Raw genomic sequence first — 27,935 nt, 5'->3', positions numbered from 1 at the left:
ACGCGCCGGTGATTCACGATCGCGAGATTTGACCCCCGGTTCGATTGGTAGTGGCGATGGCAAATACAGATGAGCTATCGGTGGTTAAATTCTCGTTTCACTACGTGTAGTATCGTCTCAACGGACTTTAGCCGGTACGTACGATCTAGACACTATGATTATGTGAACTTTACAACACAAGAACCTTACGGGCAAAAGACTTTGTACATGGATCTTAAATACGGGGATCGGCCTCGGGGAAATATTCGTCGCGGTACGGCTCGGGCGCCCTCCCCCACACACTTGGCCGCGGTCGCCGGAAATATTTCGCCGATAGCTACGGCCGATCAACGCAAACGCAGGACACACGCAATATGCATTAGCCTTACTTGTCGACGGTAGTAACTAAGTTTATTTATATAAATAAGGTGTTACGATTTAAAACGCACGGGAGAATTTATCCGTTTTTTCTCCTCTTTTTTCTTCTTTTTTTTTTTTCTTTTTTTATTCTCACGCTTTCTCTCTTCTTTTCATTCACGCGTGCACACATTCTTTTTCTTTATCTCTCGCTCTCTCTCTCTCACACACACACACACACACACACACACACACACATATTCACGTATATACTCTCACTCACAATCAGTGCTCTTCCCACTCTGCTAATCTCGATCGAAGCGTCTTCTATATCGTTCTAACGCTAATTCAGCTTCGTCTTCACCATCTCTCGTTCTCTATATCACGTTCTCTCGCAGTCTCTCCTCCCCTTGACTCTCTTTCACAGTCACACAGCTGCTCTCGCTCTATATGTTACAGAATAATCGAATCGCGGCTCGTTGCGAAACTCCTCGAATCTCGACTCGCGTGTCACACGGTGTCGCGCGCGAATTGTGCTCTAGCGTGTCTAAGTTTAAAAAGAGTCGCATTTGCACGATCTGCCGTTCGAGAAGGCAGAGTGGACCAGAAAAAAAAAAAAAAAAAAAAAAGGAAAAAACAACTTTCCGATTGGCCGTACGAGAACGTGCGGTCGAAGGCCAACCGGCGAGCCAGCGAATCCTCAGACGATTTTCCTTCCCTTCTTTCTTCCTTCACGCTCATCGACGATAGGGCTTCTCATGGTACACCGTCGTCGGTGAAATAATATTAATAATAGCGATAATAATACTCGAAACCGAGACGGTGCGCCCGATCGCGTCCGCGCACAGCTTAACACGATTAGCTAATTGAAGTCGCTCGATAATTAGGAGATAGGTACCTCTAGGAACGCATGCACACGCGCACGCATTCTCAAGCAGTCTTTAGAAATCTATCTAGATATCTTTCGTCCTCGTTCTCCTTCGGAATACTCGGCGAATCACGGGTATTATTCCGAAGTATATTTACGCTCGCCACCATAATTATTTCGTTTATTCTCGGCCGTGTTCCTTCATCGCGAAACGCGAATGTTACGGTCAGTACTGTCTCTGGTTACATCGTCTTCGACGTGATATACATTCGCGCAGACACGTAGGTTCGTTTCTGGTTGAACGACCTACCCTCTCGGCGGTAAGTACCGCGAGACCCGAAGCGGCAACGACTCCGGAAAGAACGTTCTAGAAACGATGGGACGAATACACGTTACGATCGTCGTTTCATTGATATGTGTTTCCATCCTGACTCCTCGTCGATCGCGATTGTACAGTGTATCGCTACCTGCGAGATCAGTCTCTGTCCCGAGGGGGCCGAATCGGCAGACCGAGCGTTCTTCGTGGATTCGATCGTAGCCCCGAGCGGAAGTTTCGTCCTCACCTGTACCTTGTACTCGATCGTACAAGCGAGTGACCTTTGTCCGCGTGACAACGGTTCGGATTCTTCCGGAAAACTCGCGAAACTCGACGCGCGCACTCTCTTCTCCGCGTGTACGAAGTCGTCAATTCGCGATCGGTATCACTTCGGTCGGCTCAATCGGCTCGGCCGCGCGAGTCACACGAAACTGCGAGACGAAGAGTAGTTTGTACGGGAGGCTGGACTCGCTCCGTTTTCCACGCCGTTTTCCTCGTCCCTCTTGCTCTTCCCCACGATCGATCGCGATCACTCGTTCTGGCTGCTCGCTGACACGCGCTCCGCCCCTCTTCTGCTCTCCTCCAGCCTCTTCTAGGTCGCACTCGTGAACAGAACGGAGTTCTTGTAGTAACCCGTTCGGGATTCTGAAACAGAAGGCGCCGGTCAAGAGTTCGGTGTCCTGGTGCATATCGCTCGAGAGAGGGATCACCTAGCCTGATAATGCTTCTCGTCCTATCCCCAAGTCGTCGTTCGAGTACGCGCGACCCGCTGGACGAAAGCGATTCGAGAAAATAAGAGAGAAAACCGAGCGAATGATTCGATGATCGTTCGGCTGGAAGCGGCGCCGCTCACTAATTATCCTTGCCTCCCGAGACGCGGATGAACGCGAAAGGGAGTGAGAAAGAGAGAGAGAGAAAGAGAAAGAGAGAGAGAGAGAGAGAGAGAGAGGCCGAGAATGGTTCTTATTGGGCGCGCGTTCGTAAATACGAGACCGGTCGACTCATCGGCCCTAACCGGCGCCTTTGTGATCCAGCCGCCACTTCGACTTTTTATCGAACTGTCGCTTGTGATTGAAAATCATCACGCACCATTTTAACCCCTTGCGCTGGCAACTGGTCCCGCGGACCGTAACGAGTGACCGAACCGTGTACAATAATTCGTCGCTTTCTTTTTGAACTCGTCGGTATGACAACACTGGATAGAAATCATTGACAAGTAATAAATTTATTATTTGTTTTGCCTGGATTATAAATATTAAATATATTTAAAACTGTGAAAGTATTGCAATATTAGGGGAGAACAAATTCTTGCGCGGCACGTCATTTTAGCGCAAGAGGTTAATCATCACTGGTTCGCGGACCATAAAGAGTGACCGAACCGTGTACAATAATCCGTCGCTTTCTTTTTGAACTCGTCGGTATGACATCATTGGATAGAAATCATTGACAAGTAATAAATTTATTATTTGTTTTGCCTGGGTTATAAATATTAAATATATTTAAAACTGAGAAAATATTGCAATTTTGGGAGAGAACAAATTCTTGCGCGACACGTCATTTTACGTACAATAATTCGTCTTCTTTTTCTTTCGAACTCGTCGGTGATGATATCACTGGATAGAAATTATTAAGAAGTAACAAACTTGTCATTTGCTTTGCCTGGGTAACGTTTAAATATACCTAAAATTGAGAAAATGTTGCCATTTGGGACAAGAGGTTAAATCCTTGCGCGAACCATAACGAGTGACTGAACTGTATACAATAATTCGTCTTCTTTTTCTTTTTTGAACTTGTCGGTGATGATATCACTGGATAGAAATTATTAAGAAGTAACAAACTTGTCATTTGCTTTGCCTGGGTAACGTTTAAATATACCTAAAATTGAGAAAATGTTGCGATTTGAGACAAGAGGTTAAACCCTTGCGCGGACCATAACGAGTGACTGAACCGTATACAATAATTTGTTGCTTTCTTTTTCTTTTGAACTCGTCTGTGATGATATCACTGGATAGAAATTATTAACAAGTAATAAACTTGTCATTTGTTTGCCTGTGTTACATTTAAATATACCTAAAACTGAGATCATGTTGCAAACTGGGACAAGAGGTGAACTCCTTGCGCTGTCAACTGATTCGCGGACCATAACGAGTGGCCGAACCGTATACATAATAATTTGTCGCTTTCTTTTTCTTTTGAACTAGTCGGCGGTGATATCACTGAATAGAAATTATTGACAAGTAATAAACTCGTCATTTGTTTTGCCTGCGTTATAAATATTAAATATACTTAAAACTGAGAAAGTATTGCAATTTGGGAGAAAAAATTCTCGACGTGCGTGGCACAATTCACTACGTTTCGTCGTTCGCGCGTTGTCTTACGGAAGGCAACGTGGCCGCTCCGACGCCCGACGATTCCTGACATCGACGCGGTCAATTTCGAAAGAGAGAAAATCTCGATCGTTCCGCCGACGAGTAGTTAATTTGACGAAGCGGCGGCCAATTAAGGGAACCACTCGTTAAGCAGCTGCCAAGCCGCGCTGGACCTTGGTTCGCGGGGAGAAAAACGATTATTTACGTGCAGCGTCACGTCGGGGATCTCTTCGAGAGAAACAGAGTAGAAGAAGGCGAGGGAGACGGATAGATGGATAGATAGATGGACTAATAGATAGATAGATAGAGAGAGAGCGAGAGAGAAAGGAGGGAAGAAGAAGGAGCAAGAAAGAAAGACGAAGAAAGAGCATTGAAATCACGCGGCATCGGTTAGACGGTTTTTGCAGCGGAGCCTGGAACTTTCGACGAAGTTTCCGCGGAGCAAGAGGCGACGGTAAGTTTTGAATCCGGCGGCGGCGTATGCCAGTGACGCCGCTGCAAGAAACACCCCCTCCGTCGAAGCGCGACTGCCATCCCCTAGAGGACTTTCTAATTAAAGATCCGAAACTTTGTTACTTGTCGCAAGAAATTCCTGCTCGCTGATCCGGCCAAGAAATCGAGTTACGTTTCCCCGGTCGAACGTCGAATTTTCCACGCCTCCCTCCGTTTGCGGGAAATTTACGGGTTAGTCGCGACAGTGCCTAACTGTAACTTTTACCGGTCAGCCTTGAAGCCGACGCCTCTCGCACTAAGTCACCGGCGTCCGTGTTTGCTCGAGATTCAGTGGCGTCGAACCGTCACCGCTAAACCTACCTTGAAGAGGAGACTTCACTTGGTCCCTCTCGGCCGCCTGATGCTGCCGCGATTTTCTCTCCAGCTCGAGTTCCTGCACCAGCGACTCTGCGACAGGGAAGAAAACACAAAACATTCGTTTGGTTATCTCCTTCATCGTGGATCTTGGATGGTGGCGGAGGGAATTCGGACGGGACGTCTCGGCGTCGATTTTGTCGAGGCGTGAACCGAAATCCGCCGCGCGCCGCGAAGGATGAAACGGAGCGGCAATTAGTGGAAAACCAGCGAGCGCGAACTGCGTGGAAAGGGGAACGGGAGAAGGGACGGGACAGGGATAACGGACGAAGGCAGGCGTGAAAGGGCCGCAGGTTTGCTCACTGAATTCCGCAAGGATTAGGGTGAAAACTGGAAAATGTCCCTTTAATGATATCGCGCCGAATTAACCGCGGGCAGGCTCCTCGTTTCGGTCTACTTCGTTAAGCCCACGGAATGACGCGACGTCCCTTTCGACCCGGGGTCCCACGACTATAGACATTACTCGAGGATTGAAAGAAGAAGGGTTGCCCCGTCCGGTGACCCTCCTTCCTCCTTGGAAATTGAAAATTCGCCGAGCCGACGAAAAGAAGAAAATTCGAACGGAAGTGTTTTTCGATTCGAAATGACTTGAAGAAGGGGCGAGTGAAATCGGCAAGCGTGAAATGGCGCCTCCTTGGGCAACGAGCAATGGTAAAATCGAATTGCGAGGCCATTAAATCCGAGTTAAACCGGCGTGTGTGTCGCACGGGCGAGAAGAGAGGAGAGAAGCCGGAGGACCGTGGCGACGTTACCCCCAGTAGCACGAGTCGCGCGGCCGCGCGGCACCAGAGACGTCGGGGCCGAGATTCCATTATGCTTTGTGCAACAATAGCTGAGGGCTGTTTCGTGGTACGTGGGTGTGAACTCGTGCGTTCGTCAGGGCCGTTATATCCCGCGAGTGTTTGCGTTTCACTGATCCAAATTACCTCTGGCGCCCTTATCCGCGCGCGGGGTGTTTCCTCGTCCCTTTGATATCCAAATGACAATTTAACTGCTCAAGATATCGCCGCGTTGTTGCCACGGTGATTGCGAAGGGTGTCGCGTGCGCCTCTCACCGTGCGAGTCAACGGAGAACCGACACCGTACGCCAGCGGGGATAAAGTTCGTTGTTCGGATCGCCTCGAACGAAAGTCGATTCGATCGAGACAGATCGCAACTTCGGAGCCTCACGTACGTTCGTGGATATCAGGCGACTAATAGTTTTGCTACCGTGTTACACACCCTGACAAATCGCGGGAACAATGAAAACAATTTCAGGCCGTACCGAACGAGCCGGCTGCCCCTCTTTCTCGGTTCTAAACGGTTGGTATTGTGCCCTCGTCCCGGCAGCCGATTTTTTTCGGCTGTCGACCGCGGCGGAAAGGGCCCCCGAGCGAGATCGCTGAAAGAAGAACCTCTCGAACTGTATCCGGTATGACTGTGCGTTTATCCGCACGTAATTAACTGGCGCACAATGCATCGCGCGAGAAGGCCAACTCGTCTTTCTCTCTCTCTCTCTCTTTTTTTCTCTCTCTGTCTCTCTGTCTCGAGGGAGAGGAGTCGAAGAAAAGAAGTGGAAGGCGGCAGCGATGCGGTGGCAGGCACGGCGAGTGAAGAAAAAAAAGAATACGCGGTATATATAGATATATATATATATACAATTGTCCGTTCTTCAAAAAATCGAGACACCGCAACGTCATTGGAAGCACACCGGTGCTTGGCCATCGATTGGATTTTTTTTTTCACTCGAAGAACACTCGAAATTCCACGTCCACGCGTGGACGTCTTTTCGCTCCGAGATTCGTTTCTTTTGATCGTGGCTCGTTCGCCCATTCGGAATCGACCAACCGTCACACTCTCCACTCACGCTTCATAATTTTGGTTTTACATCGGACGAACGTTACGGGCTCTCGCACGGAGAAACAAACAGCCCGGCCGGCGGAGTGTCTCGATCGGTAGTGGGCAAATGTATCCGTCGAGGCATCGAGGAGTCCCGAGTTATTACACCGGCGTGTAATAAGTAATTTCCGAGGCGGTGAAGGCTTCGTGACCTCGCGCGCTGAAAAACAAACGTCGTTCGGCGGGGTTCGACGATCCTCTCGCGCGAGGAAGCATCCAACGAAGCATCCGACTTCGAGACGTCGGACGATCGTGTCCCGGCCGCGGTAATTGCTCTACTGCTTTCGATCCCCCCCTCTCTCTCTCTCTCTCTCTCTCTCTCTCTCTCTCTCTCTCTCTCATGCGAAAGGATCGAACCGTGGGTCAGCAAAGCAGAGGAGAGGAGAGGAGAGGAGAAAAAGAGCAGCGCTTTTACGAAGGGGAGTAGGAGTAGGAAGATGAGGAACGGGAAGGACGAAAAGACGATGGCGGTGGCGCGGAGGGCCGGCCAGGGGGATGATTTCGTGTAGCGCCGCGTTTTTAATGCTCTGATCTTTATGTAAAACAGAAACACGGAACCGTGGGGCGAACGAGGGATGCAGGGAGACGAGAGGCACGAGATTGGGGAGGCGAGGAGACGGAGGATGCAGGGAGATAGGCGCTCGAGCACCAAGCCGACCGTGAAATTGTATGAATCAAGGAGGTGCATGGAGAAGCGCAGAGACACAAAAAGCGAGGCGATACGAGTGGGACACAAAAAGCGAGGATGCGAGGACGAAGAGGAATGCTCGACGATTTCCAATGGAAACGCCACTTTCCTGCCGCTCTCCGGTAACCTCCGTTCGCCTCCTGTCCCGACGAATCTCTCGCGCTCGGCTTGGCGACAGAAACGAATTTAAATGTCCCGCCACCGCTCGCGATTTCCAATGAGTCGAGCCCCGCCTTTCCATCGTTTTCTCAACGATGAGCTCGGGCGTGGAGTTGAACGGAGGTCGAGACGGAGAGAAAAACGTAAAGCCGAAAGTAAATCGCGTCTCGTAATCGTCACGCGGAAAGGAAGACGGGGGGATATTCTCGACAGCAGCCACTAACACCTAGTTACCCTCGCGCGAACGTACCTCCGCCGAGCGTGCACAGAAACGGGCGGTTCGTCTCCCTGCCTACCCTCCCGATCTTTCTCCGGTCCTGGCTTGTTCGCCGGAAAACCACGTCGTGTCTTGTGGATATATTCGCGGCGAGGGACGCTTTCAAGTCCCCTACCATTTTCAGGCTTCCCGTGTCGACGCGTTCGCTTCCTTTCGCTTCTATATTGCTCGTATACACGCGTCACGGTTTATCACTCTCGCGGGGTTATTGTCTTTCGTCTAATGGTACACACGCACGTGCCCGCCGCGCACAGGTGTGTAGAGAGGATCGTAGACTAGCTGCCGGATTGCGCGAACGCGCGCACGAGGTACACTATAGGAGGATATTTCATCCTGGCGTTTTCCCGCTGGAATGCGCTCGCCTCGTCTCCACCTCTCCCTCCCGCCCCATATATTCGACGCGAAGAAACGAGATGCCCACTCCAGATACGTCGACAAGCTACAAGCAAGTCGCTGTACATTGTATCGTTTCTTCGTTCGTTCCGGTTTTACGATCCGGAGTTTCTTCGGCGTAACAGATTCGTTGCGGGTGCTCGTGCACGCGTATTCCTTCGGTGGACCCGGGCGCAGCGCAGTGTAAACGGGGCACGCTTCCAACCGGAGCGTTTAACCAGGATGTTTCCAATCTCGGTTACAAACGAACGAACGATTTTACAAAGTTGACGCCGCCGGTGTCGAGGACACGGGAGGACGAAATAAACGACAGAGGTCTAAGATGGTGAGGAAGGACGCGACGTGCGGAGTTTGTCGCGTGAAAGCGGCCGACAGGCGAGATAGGGTAAGACAACGTTATGGTTGCTGTGAAATTATTGCATATAGTCTAAATATTAAAGCGTGGCAGAGTGCTCGGTCGAACTCGTCGGATGGTGGATGCTGGTTGATGGACGCGGAAGGTATCGTCGTTGTGTGCATATACGCGTACACGTATGTACGTATATTCAAAAGGGGGGCGGGGGAACGGAGCGCGAGAGATGGAGGAGAAAGGAGCAGGAGGACAAGGGACAAAGCGAGCAGAATAGAGAGAATGCGAGAGAGAGAGAGAGAGAGAGGGAGGTGAAGTAGACGCACAGAACAAAAGGGGATGAGAGAGAAAGATGGAGGGTTTAAGGGAAATGAAGGGAGCGCGAGCAAAGGAAGAAAGGAGAGGGAGGACAGGTAACGCCACCGAGAGCCACGGTGGCCGCCGGGGAAATTACAGCTCCTTCCTTACTTGCCAGAGATGTGCATAAACTCTGCATTACGCTCAGTGGCGCTCATACGCGTGCTTCGCTACCGCGAGCTCGTTCGCGAATGCCTGCCGGACACAGCCAGAGATCGGTCGTTTCGAGTCGATTAAACGCTACCGCGATTCGCTTCGTCGCGATCGGCTTCCAGAGATCCGCGTCCCCATACTCTTCTGCGCACGTTTCCACGCTGTCTATCCTATCGTTTAACAAATGCAACGACGCAGCGTCGAGATTTTCTAAAATCGATCCCAGCGTAGCAGATCCCAGCAGTTGTCGTCTCTTTCTTTGTCCGTTTAAAATTCAAAATATAGTCGATCTTACTCTCCAGTCTCGCCCGAGAGTAATCTCTTCCCGCTCTTCGTGGAGAATGAGAGGCGCTGTTCGTATAGAATGCATGACTCGAAGACACGACGGCCCCGAAGTCCCCTCAGTGGCGTAAGTACCCACCTTAGACGGCGACGTTACGTCGACCTACGCTCCTCCTTGTTGCTCGACCCGATGCCCCCCCCCCACCCTCTCCCCACCCCGCTACCCCAGCTAAATCTCCGTTGTTTATTGCAAATGGATTCCGCATCATGATGCCCGGGTGGCTGCGGGACCCTATTCAAATACCTTGTGTTTCCTCGTCGGAATCGACTCTGGCCTCGTACTCGACTCGCCCACCCTTACCGCGTGTACGGGGTTGTTATTGCCCCCGGCGTGATTGTTCCATCTCTCTCTCTCTCTCTCTCTCTCTCTCTCTCTCTCTCTCTCTCTTCCTCCCTACCCGAAGATCTTTCGAATAATTTACTTTGCGCGATACCGACGCGTGACGTCTCTCTCTCTCTCTCTCCCCACATCTCCTCTCGTCGAGGAAATTTCCTCTTTTTTGTTTGGTTAATCGAGGATCGAAGTCACCCGGCCGGAAGATCAGAAAAATTGAGTGGATCCTAATACGGGAACGCGATTATCCGAATTAGCGGCTTGCCACGGGTCCTCGCCCTCTTTTTCATCGCGGTCGCGGCCGCTCCCTCTCTTCTCCTAGCCAACGGGAAGGGTGCCCGCGAGGCTCTCGCCGCTTTTCTTAAATTTCGCTCGATACCCATTGTTAGTCAGCCGGATTGTTCTCTCTCTCTCTCTCTCGTCTGTCTGTGCGCGCCGGTTGACTCGATCTCGAAGGAGCCGGAAAGTTATCTGTCGTACCCCCCAGCGTTCCGACGTTGGATACCTCGTCGAAAGTTGGATAGAGAGTTAGTCAGTGGGGTGTGGTGTTGCGGCAAACTGACCTTGATAATTCTGCCAGAAGGCGGATGCTTGGCTGCCGATCAGGTCCAAACCGTATCCCCATGCCGGTTTCTCGGGGGTGGAAGGTTGTTGGGAGGGACGCGGCACCTGGGCCTCCCTGTACTGTTGGGCCTGTTGCTGCTGCTGAAGGGGTTGCTGGGACGACTGTTGCTGCGATGGCTGCTGCTGCGACTGCGAGTGCACCGGACTAGCTTCCGGCGGCTCTGAACTCGTGCGGGCCTCCACCGTCACGTTTTCTAAACCGAGAGGGAAACAGAAAAGCAAAATCGGCGTCATCGATTTGTCGACGATTCGTAGGCAGTTCGTTCCGCTGCAAGAGCAAACTAACGACCCCTCGAACAACCGTCTCCAAGCTGCGAATTCGCGTGCTCCGTTTCATTCGAAATTAGTATCGCTACTCTCTGCTTCTGACAGGGTTAATCAGCGGCGGCAGCGGGAGCGGCAACGTCGTTGCGACGCGAGATTGCCGGATTCCTGGGCCCACCGGTTCTATATCGGAATAAGAGATTTCACTTAAAGGGTTTCAAGCTCGCGCACGAGTTTTGCTAGTGACAGGAAGAGGGGTGACGCCGCGGTGCGCTTCTCGCTGCCTCCGAACCCCTGCCGTCGAAGAATGTCGTTTATCGTTTAGCCGGAGAATCGAGAAAGAGACGGGCGAAACGGTTGGGCCACGGTTGTGTTTGAAACCGGAAGGGATGCGGATCTTTCCGTCTTCGGGGGATAAGTAAGGAATCGTATTCCGTCGGGTGTCAGGCTGTTTGCTCTGCTTCGGTGAATTAATTAATGTACTCCGAGATCACTGGTAACCCGAGGGCACAGCGAGAGAGAGAGAAAGAGAAACAGTTGGTTAGAACTCGATGAAAACTCTTTTGTCTCTACCGTTCTCTGCCTTCTGTTTGTCTGTCTCTCTTTCTCTCTTATTTCTCTCCGGTATCGTGATAATCCTTGTATACTTACCGGTGATCGCTCTGACTTGCTCGGGGGAAGCCCCCGTTGCTTTCAATGCCTCTTCGAGCTGCGTGCGCCTCTTGATCTCCAGGTCCAGCTGCTCCTGCAAGCGTTTCCTTGCTCTTCGTTCTTTCTTTAATCGCTTCTGATACATCACTGCGAACAGAAACATTGAAACATTCTCAGTCGGTATCGTCGATAATCCCTGCCGGCGGGTGTGTCGCGTGCGACTCTTTCGAACGGATTTCGACGGACACCTGTCAAAACGACTTAACGGGGCCGGTGTTTTTTTCGGTTCCCCAGGTGGCGGAACCCTGGCGCGGTCAAAGTCCAACGAAATTATCTCGGTGTATCATTGTACCGCGGGGGGTTTCACGGTCAGCGCAGGGGGCCTCGGACTTGGAACACGCGTCTAAGCGGGGGTCTGATCGTCTCGTCGGCTACCGTGCGCGCCTGTCGACGATGTCTACTCGAGGATCGACGTCGATCGATCGCTCGATCTAGTTATCGATCCATCTACGAATTTGTTGCCCGGTTAAACCGGTTCCCACTCTCCACCGCTGCCCACCATTTGCAAACGGGAACAATTTTTTCTCGCGACTGCCCCACAGCTGTCAGCCGGACCGCGTCCGTTGATTACTCTATCACAGATACCTCCGGTATCGCGTATTACAGCAAATTGGCAGACCGCCGAGACAATTTCGAGTCCGATTCTCGGACTGTAAAATTCCGACGAAAGCGGAGAGCAATATTCGACATGGTAGACAGGCCGATTGAGCGATCCTTCGGACCTTTTGGGTCGGCGCGTTTGAATCGTCCCTCCTCCTCCTGCCCGCTTTAATTATTTTCCATTATTGCGAACCGCCGCGTCCGGCTATTGTGTCTTGCACGGGATCACCCGCTCCCGGCGCTTTCAGGCCACGATCTCTCGCGAGCCTGGCCTTTGTTGTCGGTGCCACCACGATCGTCACGATCCACTCGTAGCGATCGTCGCGATCGACGGCGTTGCCGCTACCACGATGGCCGGATTTCGCGGAACGCGGGGAAACGGCGCGAGCTGCCTTTTTCTCGGACCTACCCTGTGTTTAACGTGGAAGTCGGTAGTTAGCGTCCAATTAGTCTCGTCACCGGGGAAACGAGCCCGAGTCGGCCGCAGACGCACAACAACTGCATCGTCATTTTCGTCCGATCCGCGCCGAAACGTGCTATTAAACGAAGAGGCGTCGAGGAAACTGCGTAAAAGATAGTTTACACACCGTCGTTTGTATCGTTTGTATCTCGCGTGGCCATCACCCGTGGCCCACAACCAGGATGACGCGCCTGGAATCAGGAAGCTGCGAACTGTTAATCGCTCGCGTTCGAAAATTGGTTCGAGTGACCGAACCGTATACAATAATTCCTCGCTTTCTTTTTCCTTTGAACTCGTCGGTATGACATCACTGGATAGAAATTATTAACAAGTAATAAACTTGTCATTTGTTTGCCTGTGTTACGTTTAAATATACCTAAAATTGAGAAAATGTTGCGATTTGGGACAAGAGGTTAAACTCTTGCGCGGACCATAACGAGTGACCGAACCGTATACAATAATTTGTCGCTTTCTTCTTCTTTTGAACTCGCTCGTATGACATCACTGGATAGAAATTATTAACAAGTAATAAACTTGTCGTTTGCTTTGCCTGTGTTACGTTTAAATATACCTAAAATCGAGAAAATGTTGCAATTTGGGACAAGAGGTTAACCTCTTGCGTTGTCAACTGGTTCGCGGACCATAACGAGTGACCGTATACAATAATTTGTTGCTTTCTTCTTCTTTTGTACTCGTCGGTGATGATATCACTGGATAGAAATTATTAACAAGTAATAAACTTGTCGTTTGTTTTGTCTGGGTTACGTTTAAATATACTTCAAACTGAGAACATGTTGTAATTTGGGACAAGAGGTTAACCTCTTGCGCTGTCAACTGGTTCGCGGACCATAACGAGTGACCGTGTACAATAATTTGTCGTTTTCTTCTTCGTTTGTACTCGTCGGTACGACATCACTGGGTAGAAATTATTATTAACAAGTAATAAACTTGTCATTTGTTTTACCTCTTGGTAAGTAATAACTTATCACTTGGGTTACATTTAAGTATACCTAAAACTGAGAGAGTGTTGCAATGTGGGACAAAAAGTTCTCACGTCGTTCCAGCGCAAGAGGTTCAAAGTCAACAGCGAGTTGGCGATCGGACCTCGATCCTCACCCATGGATATTTTTCACGCGATCGGCAGACGGACAGATCGGTTGAGCGTCACTGATACGTGATTGATTCCCGGCAGACAAGGCGCAGACAACCCCTTTGCCCCCTCTATCTGGTCACGATGCCGGTATACCTGTGCGCACACTTCTTCGTCTTTCTTCGTTGCCGATCCTGCTCTCGCCACGACTTTCGAGGAACGCGGCGGCGTTCACCTCCCTCCCACCCTCTCTCATCCGTCTTCCTTCGGCGCTCATTCTCGCGTGCTCCGTTTCTTCGTCTCGCCGTAGTCCCCCATCCAGATGCTGTCTTCTCGTCGCTGTCGAATAGGTGTGCAACGACAGGAGGGTAAGGAGAAAGCTCGCGCGAGGGTGCTTGGAGAAGGAGGAGGTGATGGAGAAGGAGGAGGAGGAGGAGGAGGAGGTGTAGAAGGAGGGGGTTGGTGAGGGCGAGGAGGGACGCGAAGCAAAGTACGCCGGTGGCGGGTGGGTGGGGTGGGACAAGGTGGGAAGGGGGACAGACTTCTCTTCGGTGGTAGGAGCGGCCTGTGGGGTACGAGGGAGAAGCGGGGGGCGCAGCATTATGATGCAAAGATGGCGCGGCTGCGGCACCCTAGAATTAGCTCGAGCACTCGCCATTGGCCGCTCGGCAAACCACTCCTTCGGTAACAACCGACTGCATACGTTGCATACTAAGGATACACGCGAGCCTGGCAAAGAATTGCCCCGTACCGTGGCTGCCACGGCACCATTTCCACCTACGATTCCAAAAGACGCCCGAGTTTTCCTCCATCGCCGCTTTTCCGTCCTCTATTGCGTCTCACCGCTCTGCCGATCGTGAGCGAGGAACGTGAGAACGAGGGATTCGTTGGTTCTCTCTGTCTCATCCGAAAGCGGTCCTGCCACGATCATCGAGCAATTTCGTCGTCTCCGTGGTACCGATCGTTCCGGGGGACAATAATTTCTCGGTAGCGGTAGTGGATAGCCATTCCCGCAAGTTGTCTCGCCGACAATGTCCCTCTTTGGTCCCTCCGAGCGTAACAGCCGTGTAACAGCAAGGAATCGAGAATTCCTCCTCCGTTGTCCTTCCTCTCGGCATTTCCGTTTCTCAAGGGCAGAGTAGCCAGCCTAATCGTCTTCATATCCCTTTTATTTTTTGCTCGTTCGATCGATATCGACCGTGAGCCATGCTTCAGTTTCGTGAAACTGCAAGCCGCGCGAGCATTGCCTGTTAGAGCTGCTTGACAAGCGACATGGTCGATCCGCGGTCGTGGTTACAAAATTAGAGCCGAGAGTGGAGCGACGTCGAACGCTGAGAAATTGTTCGCGAAGGGAGGAGAGGCGCAGGGGGGGGGGCGGGTGGGCACGGGTTCGGGTCAAAGGATATCCCAAGCAGAAGAGAGAATGTTCCATTGGATGGATGCGCTCGAGAAGAAAAAAAAGAAGAGGGACGATGTTTCTATCTTTCTCTTTTCCTCTCTCTCTAGACACGTCAAAATACATCAGCTACCGCTGTGCGTTCGATTAGAAATTCTACGGCCGCTGTCCACGCGGACTACCCACGTCGACGACTCGCGAACTCTGTCGAACCGTCCGCCTACGTTCAACGCAGGCCCGAGATCCCGTGGGCCGATATCGATCTCGAGTTGCCGTCACGATCTGCAAATCGAGCCATGGATCGAGAGATGGAAACGAAACGCCGCGTAATCGCTTTCCATCTTTCGTTGGAAATAGTGCGAGGAGCCCGACGAGAGATTCCACAGAGTCGGAGCATCGCTTCGGGCTGTTTCAAAGTCGTCGCCTATCTCCGGGAATTAGCGGCCGGTCGCGTAAACAATCAGGGGAAACGCGACGGGGTAAATCCAATAGGGAAACCCGCAGAAACTAATATACAGGCCTGGCCGTCTTACCCGGCTCGTGTTTAATACACGTTCTCTTGCTCGGAACGAGAGAACAGTCCCTCCGGGAATAGCAATATGATTTACATTTTGAGGTTATATTGACCATTCCCGGCACCTGCAGCACTCGCTCCTTTCCCAGCCCCGCGGCCGTCGTCGTCGATGACCGGGATCTGCTTAGGAAGAATCGTCAATATCTCGTTTCTTCTTTCGACTCGCCGAGTGTTGCAGCGTCTTTTCGCAGAAATTCAATCGGTAGTTGGAGAACGTACTCTCGAGGTTGAACATTGAACGAGATCTATTCGAAAGGGATAAAGGGTGGAGGGAGGAGGGGGAGGCGAGTCCAAGATTAGGGTCGTGGAAGCTGGCCGCGTACACTTAATGCGTAATTACGATTCATGAAGGCGGATGAACTGGCGGCGTCTGGACGAGCGCGCGCGTAAACTTGCCGGAATACGTCCTCGAGGGCCGAGAAGCGGTGGAAACAGCCGTTAGCCGGTGTTTAAAGGGGTTCTTACGCACCTACTCGAGACGCGGGAGCATGCTCGGCCTCCTCCGACGGACAGCATCTGTGCTCTACGGCTCTCTCTCTCTCTCTCTCTCGATATCCATACAAAAGCCGTCTGCTGAATAACATTACGCCGGAGCCACGCCGTTCGCCGCGAACGATTATAGTCCGACGAACGTCGATAGCAGTTAGACCGTGTATCCTGTGCGAATGCTAATTTCGAACGGCTCGAAGAACCGATGCTCGAGCCGAGCCCGTTCTTCGGGGCTAATCGACGAAACCGCGGACCGATGTCTTCCGGTTCTTTGCCCCCCCCCCCCTCTCTCTCTCTCTCTCTTTCTCTCAACGCTCGTTTCTTTCCTCAGCGCACGCACGTTGCACACACACACAGGCGTGCTTTACGAGGGGAGAGAGGTGGTTTTTGTCGCCTCTGGAGATTTTTCGGAGAGATCCATCGCGACAATCGTACCTTCTCGCCCTGTTTCCCCTTACGCGACCGCGAGGGTCGTTTCTCGTTCAAATATCAATTTTGCGGCGACAACTTTTCGCCCGACCCCACCTACTCCTTCACTCCGTGACCCATATGGAAATGGAGATCGGTCATCGGAATCCAGTTTGCCAGTGGAAACATCCCGGGAGGGTCAACCGCGTCCCGCTACGAGGGGTAGCCACCCTTGGACGACCGGCTTCCTCCGACGTGCCACGGAACGTCGTAAAGTCGAAAGCTTTTCGCTTTTACGTATTATACTTTTATCGGATATCGGGATAGCTGGTATCCGGCGGCGAGATATACCAGGGAAAATCCTCTTTCGTGCTGTCTCGGCCCCTACGGTTTCACGGCCCGCGAAATATTCCCCCTTATTCTCGAGTGAAGCGTCTGTTTCGTCTCGTCGTTTGTTTCCACAGGACAAACTAATTTATCCCATTAACATCCGCTGCGTGCGCTCCGCGGTTTCTGTTTACCGGGCGGCGGATGAGTTTTAGATACGCGATGAAGGAGAGAACTCGAGGCCAGCGTAGACCAGCGGAACGCTGACGAAAACGAAACACATACCCGAGGGAGACGATGGGACAAGAGGCGACGAACGCCAGACAACAAAATCAGGAACTTCCTCTCTCACACTTTTCCCTCCTTCTTTCTTACGTTTCATTTCCCTCGTCTCGTGTGAAGCGTTCGGCGTGTGGTCCGACGTGTGGAAGCGTGCCGAGAGGTAAACGAAAGCTGCGACCAGCCAGCCAGGCGGTTGAATTACGCTATACGAAAATGTTTACGCTGGCCGGGTAAGCGCGGGTCATTCGAAACCGACCGATCTGGTTACTCGGTCCAGCGCGCGGAAACGTAATAGCCGTAGTAGCGTTTTGCTCGACTTCTCTTCTGCCTTCAGCTCCAATCCGCCCCGTAAGATCGGTGGCGAGAGAGTTGGAAGAAAACCGTGCGTGGCAGCCTGTGCTCGCTCGGTTCCCCGGCGAATCGATCGATTGCGAAAACGATGAAAAAGACGCGAGTTTGATGGTGGAAGGAAGGGATGTAGAATCGGAAAGGGGAGGATCGCGTCGCGTCGTTGGTAACGCGTCTATTCCCGGATAATTGTTTTAAAGGTAGCAATCGCTGTCAGGTTACGGCCGGCATACATTAATTTAGCCCGATTTATATTATATTATCGGTAAGTATGATCGCCGATGGAGCGGGATGATAGGGCTGCGCCGTGATAACGCATTTCGCGCGCACGTTCGTCGGTTAACGGGAGCCGATTGACCTCGGAGCTCGTTATATGTCCAAGGACTGGCAATTACGCGCCGAGCAGTGCCTAAGAAAGACAGAAGGGAAGCCACCGGAGAAAGGCGAAAAGATAAAGAAAAAAAGAAAAAAGAGAAAAAAAAGGGAAAAAGAAAAAAAATAATACGATCGACACGAGTTTCTCGAGTCGAATGGGACGCGGGGGGATCCGTATCTGCGAGTCGTTTCTTTATCGGTGCCGAGCAGCGGCAGTTTTCGGAGGCTCCGACGCTATGGGACGCGTGTTTTATTACCCGAAAACCGACAGATATCAGGATTATGTGTTCCATCGGCGTCGGCATAGCTCGTGTATATACCATATCCGTTCGACGCGATACGCCGCGATGATTCGAGGGTACGAAAGAAAGAAGAGCATTCCCTTCTGCTCGAGAGAGCCTCGATGCGAATTCGCGGCTGGTTTTCCATGAAACTCGGCGAAAGCTCGAGTCCCGATTTCGTTGCTCAGAAAATAGGTCGAACGAAATGAGAGAGAAAGAGAGAGAGAGAGAGAGAGAGAGAGAGAAGAATCGGCGAATTAATGGAAAATAGGGGAGGTATTCGAACGAAACGAATCATGTTAAATATAATGCGAGCGAGTGCCGATGGCAAAGGCGGTGGTGGCGATGCGGAGTTCGAAAAACGTTAGCTAGATGGTTATCGTGGTAATCGCGGCCCGAACCGATAAAATAAGACCAGAGCCTTTCTAATGCCGGGTTATTTTTTTAAATGGCCCGCTCGATCGGTCGGTCCTCCTCACCTGTGTGCGCCTCCTCGCTGTTCGCCGGGCCAAAATTCTCTCTCTCTCTCTCTCTCTCTGTCTCTCTCTCTATTTCGGGGTGAAACTATTTCGACCTTTTTCGCACGTAGACCCTGGATCGAACCGGGTAATTTGGATTCGCAGTCGCGTAAGCGCCACCCATGCCCCGCTCGATATTATTCCCCCACCCCCCTCCACGATAAACCTCGTATCACGCGGCAAAGAAACCGGTGTTTCGAGCTCGGTACCATCTGGAATACAACGTAGGAGAATTTCGTTAAATATTCATACGGCGAAGAAAGTTACGCGCGACGTTCTCCCCGCTAAAAGCAGAGCATTGTTCTCTTTTTTCTCTTCCGGCAGCCTGTGGCGTAGGAACCCCGCTGTTATTTTTTTCTCCCCCCCCCCCCTCCCTCCGTCTCCGCTGTCGATACGCGATCCACAGATTGCTGGATGACGTTTCATTTTTCCCCGAATATCCAAAACACCAAACCGAGGGAGTGGCGTCGAGTACCCCGCAGCGGCACCGCCAGAACTGTTTTAGCTTATCGCGTTTAATGCCATCCTTCAGCTGCACGAGGAAAACCGGGGCGGTACATCCCCTGGGAAACATTCGCCCAGCTTAATGGTGATTTTTTTGTCGTCGTACGACCGTTTTCACTTCATGACCGTTTGCCAGGCGGACCACGCCGGACGTGTCAGCACGTTGGTTTTTCCCATTGATTTCTCCTCGATAGAGATTCGAGTCGAATGATCGTGAAGGTGTCTCCTACTTTCTCCTACTTTTTTGTCGGTAGGATAAACCATCTTCTAATAAGGACACACAAAGTGGAAGGAAGCTTTTCCAGGAGATGAAGGAAGAAAAAAACAACGACCCCTTCACTGCGACGGTGTACGAATTAAATTCTTAAAGTCCCCTCCCGTGCATGTCGCATTCCGCGAGTCCCCGAGACATCTAGAATCGAGTTACCTCTAGGCTGCTTCCGTCTCCGCCGCGCTCCTCTCTCTCTCTCGAGGGAACCGATATTAATTCCCATAAATTTCCTTTCAAACGTGCACCGGGATACTCCCGCCCCCTGCCGACCCCCCTTCCTAACCTCGTCCCTACGAAAGCAAAGGACTGTTTGCTTTTTAATCCGAGTATGCAAAGAACGTTATTCTTCTTTTTTTCGTCGACAAAACGACGTACGGGGGGTAGAAGAGGGAGGGTTAGTCGAGGCAGCTTACCGAGTTCTTGCAATATTTAACGACACGATGAAAGCTGGTGAAATCTGAAAGGAACGCATCGTTTTGCCCGGCCTCTTTAAAAATCAGCTCGATTGGTCTATCGGAACGGTCGCTTTCCTCGCAAAGTGGCGCCCGAATTGACGGTAATAATCGGACTGCGTTAGCATGAAACTGAGGATAAGTTACGCTTACGATAGTATCTCACAGCGTGTGCAAACGAAGGACTTGAAATTCTTCTTGCAATTTAACCTCTTGCGCTGGAATGACGTGCCACGCACGTCGAGAATTTTCCAAATTGCAATATTTTCTCAGTATCTAAGTATATTTAAGGCGAAACAAATGATAAGTTTATTACTTCTTAACAATTTCTATTGAGTGATATCACATCGACGAGTTTAAAAGAAAAAGAAAGCGACGAATTATTGTGTACGGATTGGTCACTCGTTATGGTCCGCAGTGCCAGCGCAAGTGGTTAACCTCTTGCACTTGAATGACGTGCCACGCACGTCGAGAATTTTTCAAATTGCAATATTTTCTCAGTTCTAAGTATATTTAAGTATAACCCAGGCAAAACAAATGATAAGTTTATTACTTCTTAACACTGGAACTACCAAAATGGTCAAAATGACCAATTGATAATTTTTTTTTTAGATATTTTATAGACACGAAATAGTATATTTTTAGAGACTTGAGTGATTCTTTGTAAAATATATAAATAAGAACTTGTGTATTATAAAGATTTTCTGTTTCTTTTACATGAATGATGGAAATTTTCTGCTTTAGTTGTCGGTAATTCTAGTGTTAATAAGTTTCAAGTATATTTAAACCTAACCCAGGCGAAACAAATACCAAGTTTATTATACCGACGAGTTTAAAAGAAAAAGAAAGCGACGAATTATTGTGTACGGATCGGTCACTCGTTATGGTCCGCGAGTCAGTTGCAAGCGCAAAGGGGTTAATCGTAATTACGACCAACTCGAGAGAAAAATTTGTTTCAATGGAATTGCGATCAACAAGACCGCGAAGGCTACTGATCGAGGAGAGACTCTCTCTCGCGTTGGCAACTTTGGTGGTCACCGCGATCTTCCTCTCGCGATCGAGAAGGTTGTTTTTGCCTTAGCGCGAACGTGGCGAACCACGGGAGGGGAGACTGGTGGTGGTTCGCGCGCCGTGTCGTAGGAAGCCGGGACGGATGCACACGGCACGCGGAAAACGAGATCCATTCGAGTTGTTCTTTGAGGCGGCGTTCGCAAAGGGAATGTTTGCGGCGTTCTCGGGGAATGGAAAAAGGAGAGAAAGCCGGGGCACAGATTGAGTGGCGCGCACAGAGAAAAAGAGAGGGCAAGGAACGTCGCAGAAGTACCTACCGGAAGGGTGGATGCGTTTCAATCGGAGACCACAGCCCCGCGGTTGCCTTTCTTTTCCTTTCGTTTCAGTTTCAGTTTCGTTCAAGTGGCACTTCTCTCCGCCGCAAAACCCGACCGACCGACTCTCTCTCTCTCTCTCTCTCTCTCTCTCTCGGTCGTGTTTATACAATGTAATGGCTTGTGCCAGCATTGTGCCAGCAGCGCGGCCAAGCCACTCATCGTGCACGCTGCCGCTTCGCGATTCCCTTTCGGCATTCGTTTGGCACTTTATCACGCCCCTAGATTGCCGCATTAAACATCCAGCAAAGGGAATTCCGACCCTAGCCGCGTGCGCCATCTCATCGCCTCTCTCTGTCGCTCGTCACCCACGCTGCGCTAGCGGTCCCCTGCGCCAAGTCCTTCCGCCCGAGTTATCGTTTCGGCTCGTCGCGATCACTTTCTTCTTTCCCAAAACGGGCAAATACCTCCTCGAAGGACCTTCGGTCCCTTCTTTTCTTTCGCTTTGGTCACCTTCTCGGTGAGCGACTGCGTGTCCTCCGGCGCAGCTCCGTTCAACTGGCTCCGTGTCCGGCGTCTTTGTCGATCGATGACGCGTTTGGTAACTCAAGAGGGCGAAAGGGAAAAGGGACGAGAGAAGTAGGAGACTCTATGGAATTATGGCAGGTGGAAGACGGCCGACCTCCCTGGGCGGCGATCGTCGTCTCCAATCTACCAGCAGATATACGGTGTCGCGTTACACGCGTGGCTAACGCTATCGACCAAGAAAGGGCCGCTGCCTCTCGCGTGTGTACACGCCCGTATCCGCGCCGGAACGACCGCGCGTTCCATCGTTCGACCGGGATATAGAATTGCCACAGCCGGGTACATTGTTTACGCGGTTCGTTTCTACGTTCCAAACTCACTCTCTCTCTCTCTCTCTTTCTCTCTTGACTAAAGGACTCCTCGAATAAATGATTCCTCGAATACCCAAGATCGAGATTCTCTCGAAGGGAACGCAACCACCGTTTCGAGGAAGCGAGTAGAAAGCTGACGAAGAAACGTTGACGAAGCGATCGGTCACGTAATACGTCCGAAGCACCGCGAACGCTCCGAGCCGGATATGACTAGGACCGAACGATTATGCGCGGACTAGCATAATCGTGGAACGGTATGGGAACGATCGCCGATGAACAAGTCGAAGGATATCGAGAACAGGGGCTTCTTATGCCGCGCACCTCGGGGGCTTCGTTTCGCAACGAATTCCCTGAAATTTTTTCGAGAAACTTGACCGTCCGCAACACCCTCCCCCTCCCCCTTCCGCCAGCCACCTTCGCTCCAGGTATACCGACTGATTTTTCTGCGATCGAGACCTCCGCGCGACTCTGCGACGCATCAGAGGTTTTGCTTTGAAATCGTCCGTGAGTTTCCTCGCGTTTCTTCAGTCATTACCCGGCTTACGTGGCTGCAAGAGAATCCGTGTTTTTGCCGTGAAATTGCGAGCGGGCTCGCGACGCGTCGTCGCGGCTCCACGGCAAGAAGAACGGAGATGCGGTAATTGCGTCAAAGCCAGTCGACGAATTTCAATCACGCCCGACTCCTCCCTCGTCGTCGGGAAATCATCCAGGCATTATGTATTTGCTCTCGAGTATAACCGGTTCGGTGGGTTCACCCTCGCGAAGTCGCCGCCTGAAGCTCGGCTCGGGCTTTCTCTTCGTCTTTCTCTCAGCTTCCCTCTCTCTCTCTCTCTCTCTCTCTCTCTATTTCTCTCTTGCTCGTTCTCTCGTTGAATTCGCGCGAGCTGTCGCCCCCGCCGCGGTTATTAATATTTGCCGACAATTACCGAACCGGCGACCCCTTTAATTCCGCTTCTCCACGACCAAGACACGTTCGAGAGATCGATTCGAAACGACCTTGTTTCCTCTCCCCTCCGTTCCTCCGTTTCTGACGAATTTGGTATTTTCTCAACTCTTTCCCACTACGAGTACAATTTACGAATCGGATACCACGGGTTATATTTGCGACTGCATGAAAAAGGAAAGAAACTGCTGAGCGATTCCTCGATCGTGTTCACGAACGATTCACGAAAATATATATATAAATATATAAAAAATATATAAATACCTGGATGAGAAACTGTTGGAGGACAACGATATGGGATGTGTGCCTATGTTGTTAGATGTTTGTGTTATCGTATGATTTTCAGTTTCTTTCCGATCGAGCCATAGAACAGTCACCACGTGTCGTGTATCCATATTTTATATTTGTCATTCTCACTGCATACCCGGCGCACCGCTTATCATTTTGATAAATATAGTTTTCGTTACAAAGAAGCAATTTCAATCAGATACACGAACGAAGGGTGGGGAAGAAAAGGGTAGGGACTCGAGGTGGTTCCGTGAAAACCGATCGCTTTATTCTGCGGTATATGTCTCCATTAGTTCGCGAACCCTTCGAGGAAGCGACCAGCTGCTCTTCTAAATCCTTGTTAGACTAACTGCCTGTCGTTTCTTATTCGCGTCCATCGATATCGTTCCACGTAGCCTTCGATACTGTCTCGTTCCTCGAATTTCTCAGAGGAATCGATCGGTTTCGATCGGGCGCGTTTCTCGCGCTCCTATCCAACGCAATTCCTCGCGTTCTTCGCAAGTCTTTGATGAAACGCGCTTGGAGATTCGCGTCTGTCCGGTTTCACGGCGAGCCGATGGAAACCAGGTCCGCAGTTTCGAATGGAAACTGGCCGGGTTCTGCTTTGGGGGATTGGAAAACCCATCAACGCCCACCCTGAGTCGAGAGGCAAGGAAAGAGAGAGAGATAGTTTGACGCTAGAGCTGGTTGCAACCCTCACTCTCGGGCACGTTTCTCGCTGGACGATCCGGACGAACCCCCTTTGGTTCTCTTGCAAAGCTCTCCGGATCCCGGGGCCGTGCAGCAGTCCCGGAAGAGATTCTCCGTGAGGGAAAGGGAGAGAGAGAGAGAGAGAGAGTAAGCTCCGCTTACTAAGTACGTTTTGCATCTAAGACGCTCACCGAGTTTAATTACGGGGCTTTGCGGTGCCGGCGACACAGACGCGCCGGGACAACGAGCTGCTTTCGCCAGTATGGTCAGCTCCGTTCTCTTCGTCAGCTCCGCCTCCTGGTTAGATTCTTTGATCAGGGAAACACGGGCCAGGCGAGAGAGAATTTCCAACGGAACGCCTCGCGATAAACCCAACGACACGGGGAGCAGCTTCTTAACGAATAAGAGATTGATAGTCGCAATTGGATAATAGAATCGAATTGATAAGAAGAGGAATACGTTGGGAGGAATGGCGAGAACGAGGGCGTAAAAAGGCTTGTGGAATGACGTTTTACGAAGGGTCTATCAAGCGTAGAGCAACGTTGATGGGCAACAGATGGACGGAGGGCCGGTGCAATTTTGCTCGGCGGCGGCGCAGTCAGCGTCGCCAACGTTACGATTTTTACGACGTTACGCTCCCTTTACAACCGACAAAATGTAATTTTCTGCGATATATGTGTACGGACACGGTGGTGGCTCGAAGAGTCGAAGGGGGCAGAAGGAAGAATCGCGAAAGCGGGAGAGACGAGACGATAGTCGCGGAAATAGCCGGCCGAAAGGTTCTGCGACCGACCCTCGGTCGAGAGGACGCGTTCCACCGCTCGCGAGGTATCCCTCAGGACGGAATCGAAGGTTATTATAACGAAGGTGGATCGTATCGTTCGATTTACCGTGGCTATAAAATTTGAGGAATTTTCAAATACGTTTTCAAATAGGACGTTCATAATAGCGGGGCGAGTGGGGCATTCCCGGCCACGTTCACCTTGGGCTGGGGAAATAATTTTAAGCGGCCGCGCGGGACGTCGTGGAGCGTCGCGGCGATCGAGTTATTGCGAAGGATCCGCGACTCGGTGTCGACTATAAATTTTCGCCGGACAATAAAGAACCGCGCCGGATGGGCATGTTCGTTCAAAAGGAAGGGCCGCCGAAAGAGAGAAAAAAAAGAGAGAAAAAAAAAGAGAGAAGGAAACGGAGCTGAACACCGGAGGGCTTCTGCTCTTGGTCGGCCGTCGAACGTGGATGACCATCCAACGTCATTCATTTTCTCCACGTTCATACGACGTTCCTACGACATAACCGCGTCGTAGTAGCCGCCATCCGTTCGTTTCTGCGCGATCGCGCCCTTCGTCCCCGGTGGCGCGAGTCGAAAAAAACTGCCTGCCGCTCGTTCGCCAGCGGAATTGATTTTTGAAATTTATCGTGGGCGAGCTTCCGTTCGTCGCGGCTCCCGTCTCGCAATCGGCGCGTAAACAAGCCGAGTTTACGACAGGGTTGCACTCGAAAGTACCTTCGACCGGTTAATTGGAAGGCCGGTCTAATCGCGCCGCGGGCCACCGCCACGAAAGAGGCTTTGTTCTTTGTTCCGGCCGAACGCCTTCGCCCTCTTTCCCTCCCCCTTTCACCCCTCTCCGCTCTTATTCCATCCTTTCGCGTCAACCTTTCCTCTTTTACACTCTTTGTAGTTTAACTTCCGGTAGAAAAGAGTGGTCTCTTGGTCGTTCGCGGACCACTGCCTTCTCCTCGCCGAACGACGGTCACCGACGTTGCTAACTCGATCGAACAGCGGCAGAGAAAATTCTAACGAAACGTGCTTCCGTTCGGTTCGGTGTAATTCGATCTTGGAGCAGGAAGCGGAGGAGTCGGGGGAGGAAAAGAAAGAAAAAAAACAAAGAAAAAAACACGGGAATTTCATTGGATCGGACGAACGAACGAACGAACGAACGAACGAACGATACGCGTATCGGCGAGCGGTGGTGGCGCGCACGATTTCACCGGCAACGCAATGCGGCAGTCGCAGTTGGGCCGAGATAATTAGGTTTGAGTGCACTCTGGCCGCCGCAGTCGGTAACTCAGTTATCAGTGGACACCCCGCGTACAATGGCTATCACAACGGCATCAAACATAACGCATCAATTAACGTGAACAATAACCGAGCCGCGGCAGGAGTGACGGCGGGAAGGGTGGACGGCGCGAGCGCGAACGTTCGGGGCCCTTCCTGTAACTCCGCAACTCTCGGAGCTACGCTCGAAACCGACGATCGCTCGCAATTCACCCGTGTCGATACTCGCGGCGTTCGACTCGCGGTTTTATTCGTCGGTCCTTCGGCAGCCGAGAAGAGTTTTCCAGCCGAGATAATTGCGAATCGAGCGAAGAACGCAGACATCCGATGTGCGCGTTCGTTACCAGGCCGCGATATATCGGCGCGGGCTGGTAACGAATTCGGCGAAGCGGCGAAAAAGCAATATCCAGAAGACCCAATGTGCGCGTGAATCCGCTCGCGTATGCGTGCCGGTACGCCTCTTCATCCATACATGCATATCCATAAGTGCGTGCTATCGCGCGAGGGAAAGGGGGGAAACAAAGAGGTAGGGAGAACGTGCGGCGGAGAGGGAAGGAGAGGCGGCAAGGGATGAGCGTTCGTATGCATCGTGCACGATCAGGGCCCTCTGGCGTATTCAAAGCGCGCAGCGTCGCTCCATCTCGAGGAATGCGGCAATCGATTATCACGGTCCTGCATATCGATACTACCGTCGGACACAGGGCCGCGCGGCGCAGAACCGCGCGCGTCGAGCTAGAGACAGCGACAGAAACAGAGAGAGAGAGAGAGAGAGAGAGAGAGAGAGAGAGGGAGAGAGAGAGAGTGTGTGAGTTGGAACGAGAGAGAGGGTGAGATGGGAAAGAGAAAGAGAAGGCATCGGGGGACGCGCACACGCTAGACAGGGTGCAAGGGTGTCCGCTTAGCACCGCTCTCCGCTACCCTGGCCACACACGCACACGCGGCCCGACTAATGACATCGGCTCCTCTATAATACTCGTGCCTCGAATATCATCGGCCCGATATTGCCACCGCGAGAGATTAATGTTTCGTCCTAGCCCATCCCCTCCTCCTCACTCCCCTGTATCGCCCGCTGCTTCTTCCTTCTTTTCCACGTACAGTTCTTTCTCCTTGGTTCTTCAACGACTCTTAACGTTATTCGCCTGCGACTGTGATTCTCATCCAAAGTCCGAGGTCACGAAGTTGAGGACTCGCGCTCTCTGCTCTCACGGAGCAATTCTCGTTTCGCGCGAGAGGGAAAATGTTGGCATCGTCGGACCGAGTAAACGTCGAAGCGAGCTACCCTACCCGGTTCTCTGGTAACTTGCAGACGAGACGAGTGGAGTTACGGCGAGGTGGTAGTTGGTCCGCGACGAGCGGCTGGAACGATAATGGCGGCTATTAACGAGCCGTGGCGGGCGCGAAGACACCTGAGCCCAAAATATCACCGCGATTAATGCAATTACAGCTTACAAGTCCCTTCGGCTCTAAGACCTCCGGTATTACTAATTCATCGCGTACCGCGTATAGATGTGTTTCCGGCGAGGTTTCGCCCTCCTTTCCTGCGCTGCCCGATCGTCCACCGACCTTCCACCCCCATCCCTCCGTGTATCTCTACTCTCTTCCTTCAGTTTCCTGCCTTTACCCCGACCTTCGTCGAACCGTCGAACGCGGGAACCACGAGATCCTCGAGGTTGCGGCACTCGTCGTCGAGTAGGTACGTAGCGTAACGCGGCATAGTGTATCCAGCAGCCGGATGCTGGTCGTTCCTTCACGGAGGGTGGATGAAGAGAGTGGTGGGTAAGCAACGGATTACAGCGTTTTCCGAGCCCTTGGCGGAGAGCGGTACCGGCGTTTGGCGGTTGCGGTTAACGTAATTACGCCGAAGGACCTGAGCGGCCCCCTTCGCGCGAAACCGCGAACGTCTTGGCTCCGCGTCTTGGCCTACGTCTTCGTCGGCCCCTTTTACCCACCGTTTTCACCGCCCCTCGGTCGGTTTTGCAACGAGACGTCGAAAGCGCGCCTTGTGTCTGCTAATCGGCTGATCGCTGCCGCAACGCGCCTCTCAAACAAACAACACGTCCTCTCCCTCGTTCTC

The 27,935-nt window shown here is 51.7% G+C and overlaps 1 protein-coding gene across 3 annotated transcripts in view; it reads right to left on the bottom strand.

The window, feature by feature from the left end:
* Window positions 1-511: 511 nt before the first annotated feature.
* LOC122532785 (dachshund homolog 2) overlaps window positions 512-27,935 on the bottom strand; it is a 182,866-nt gene continuing 155,442 nt past the window's right edge. For 2 of the 3 annotated variants that reach the window (XM_043661873.1, XM_043661874.1), the window contains exons 9-12: window positions 11,226-11,372; window positions 10,250-10,504; window positions 4,703-4,789; window positions 512-2,165 (exon numbers count right to left, since the gene is read on the bottom strand). In XM_043661873.1, the coding sequence (XP_043517808.1) occupies window positions 2,113-2,165; window positions 4,703-4,789; window positions 10,250-10,504; window positions 11,226-11,372 (542 nt within the window). In that variant the 3' untranslated portion in view covers window positions 512-2,112. The remainder of the gene's footprint in view (window positions 2,166-4,702; window positions 4,790-10,249; window positions 10,505-11,225; window positions 11,373-27,935) is intronic. The other variant, XM_043661875.1, reaches the window with a different exon arrangement.

The sequence above is a fragment of the Frieseomelitta varia genome, unplaced genomic scaffold, assembly GCF_011392965.1.
Source record: "Frieseomelitta varia isolate USP_RPSP 00005682 unplaced genomic scaffold, Fvar_1.2 scaffold_471, whole genome shotgun sequence".
Lineage (NCBI taxonomy): Eukaryota > Metazoa > Arthropoda > Insecta > Hymenoptera > Apidae > Frieseomelitta > Frieseomelitta varia.
Note: the sequence above shows the minus strand (reverse complement) of the source record. Positions and strands in the feature narration are given on the sequence as shown.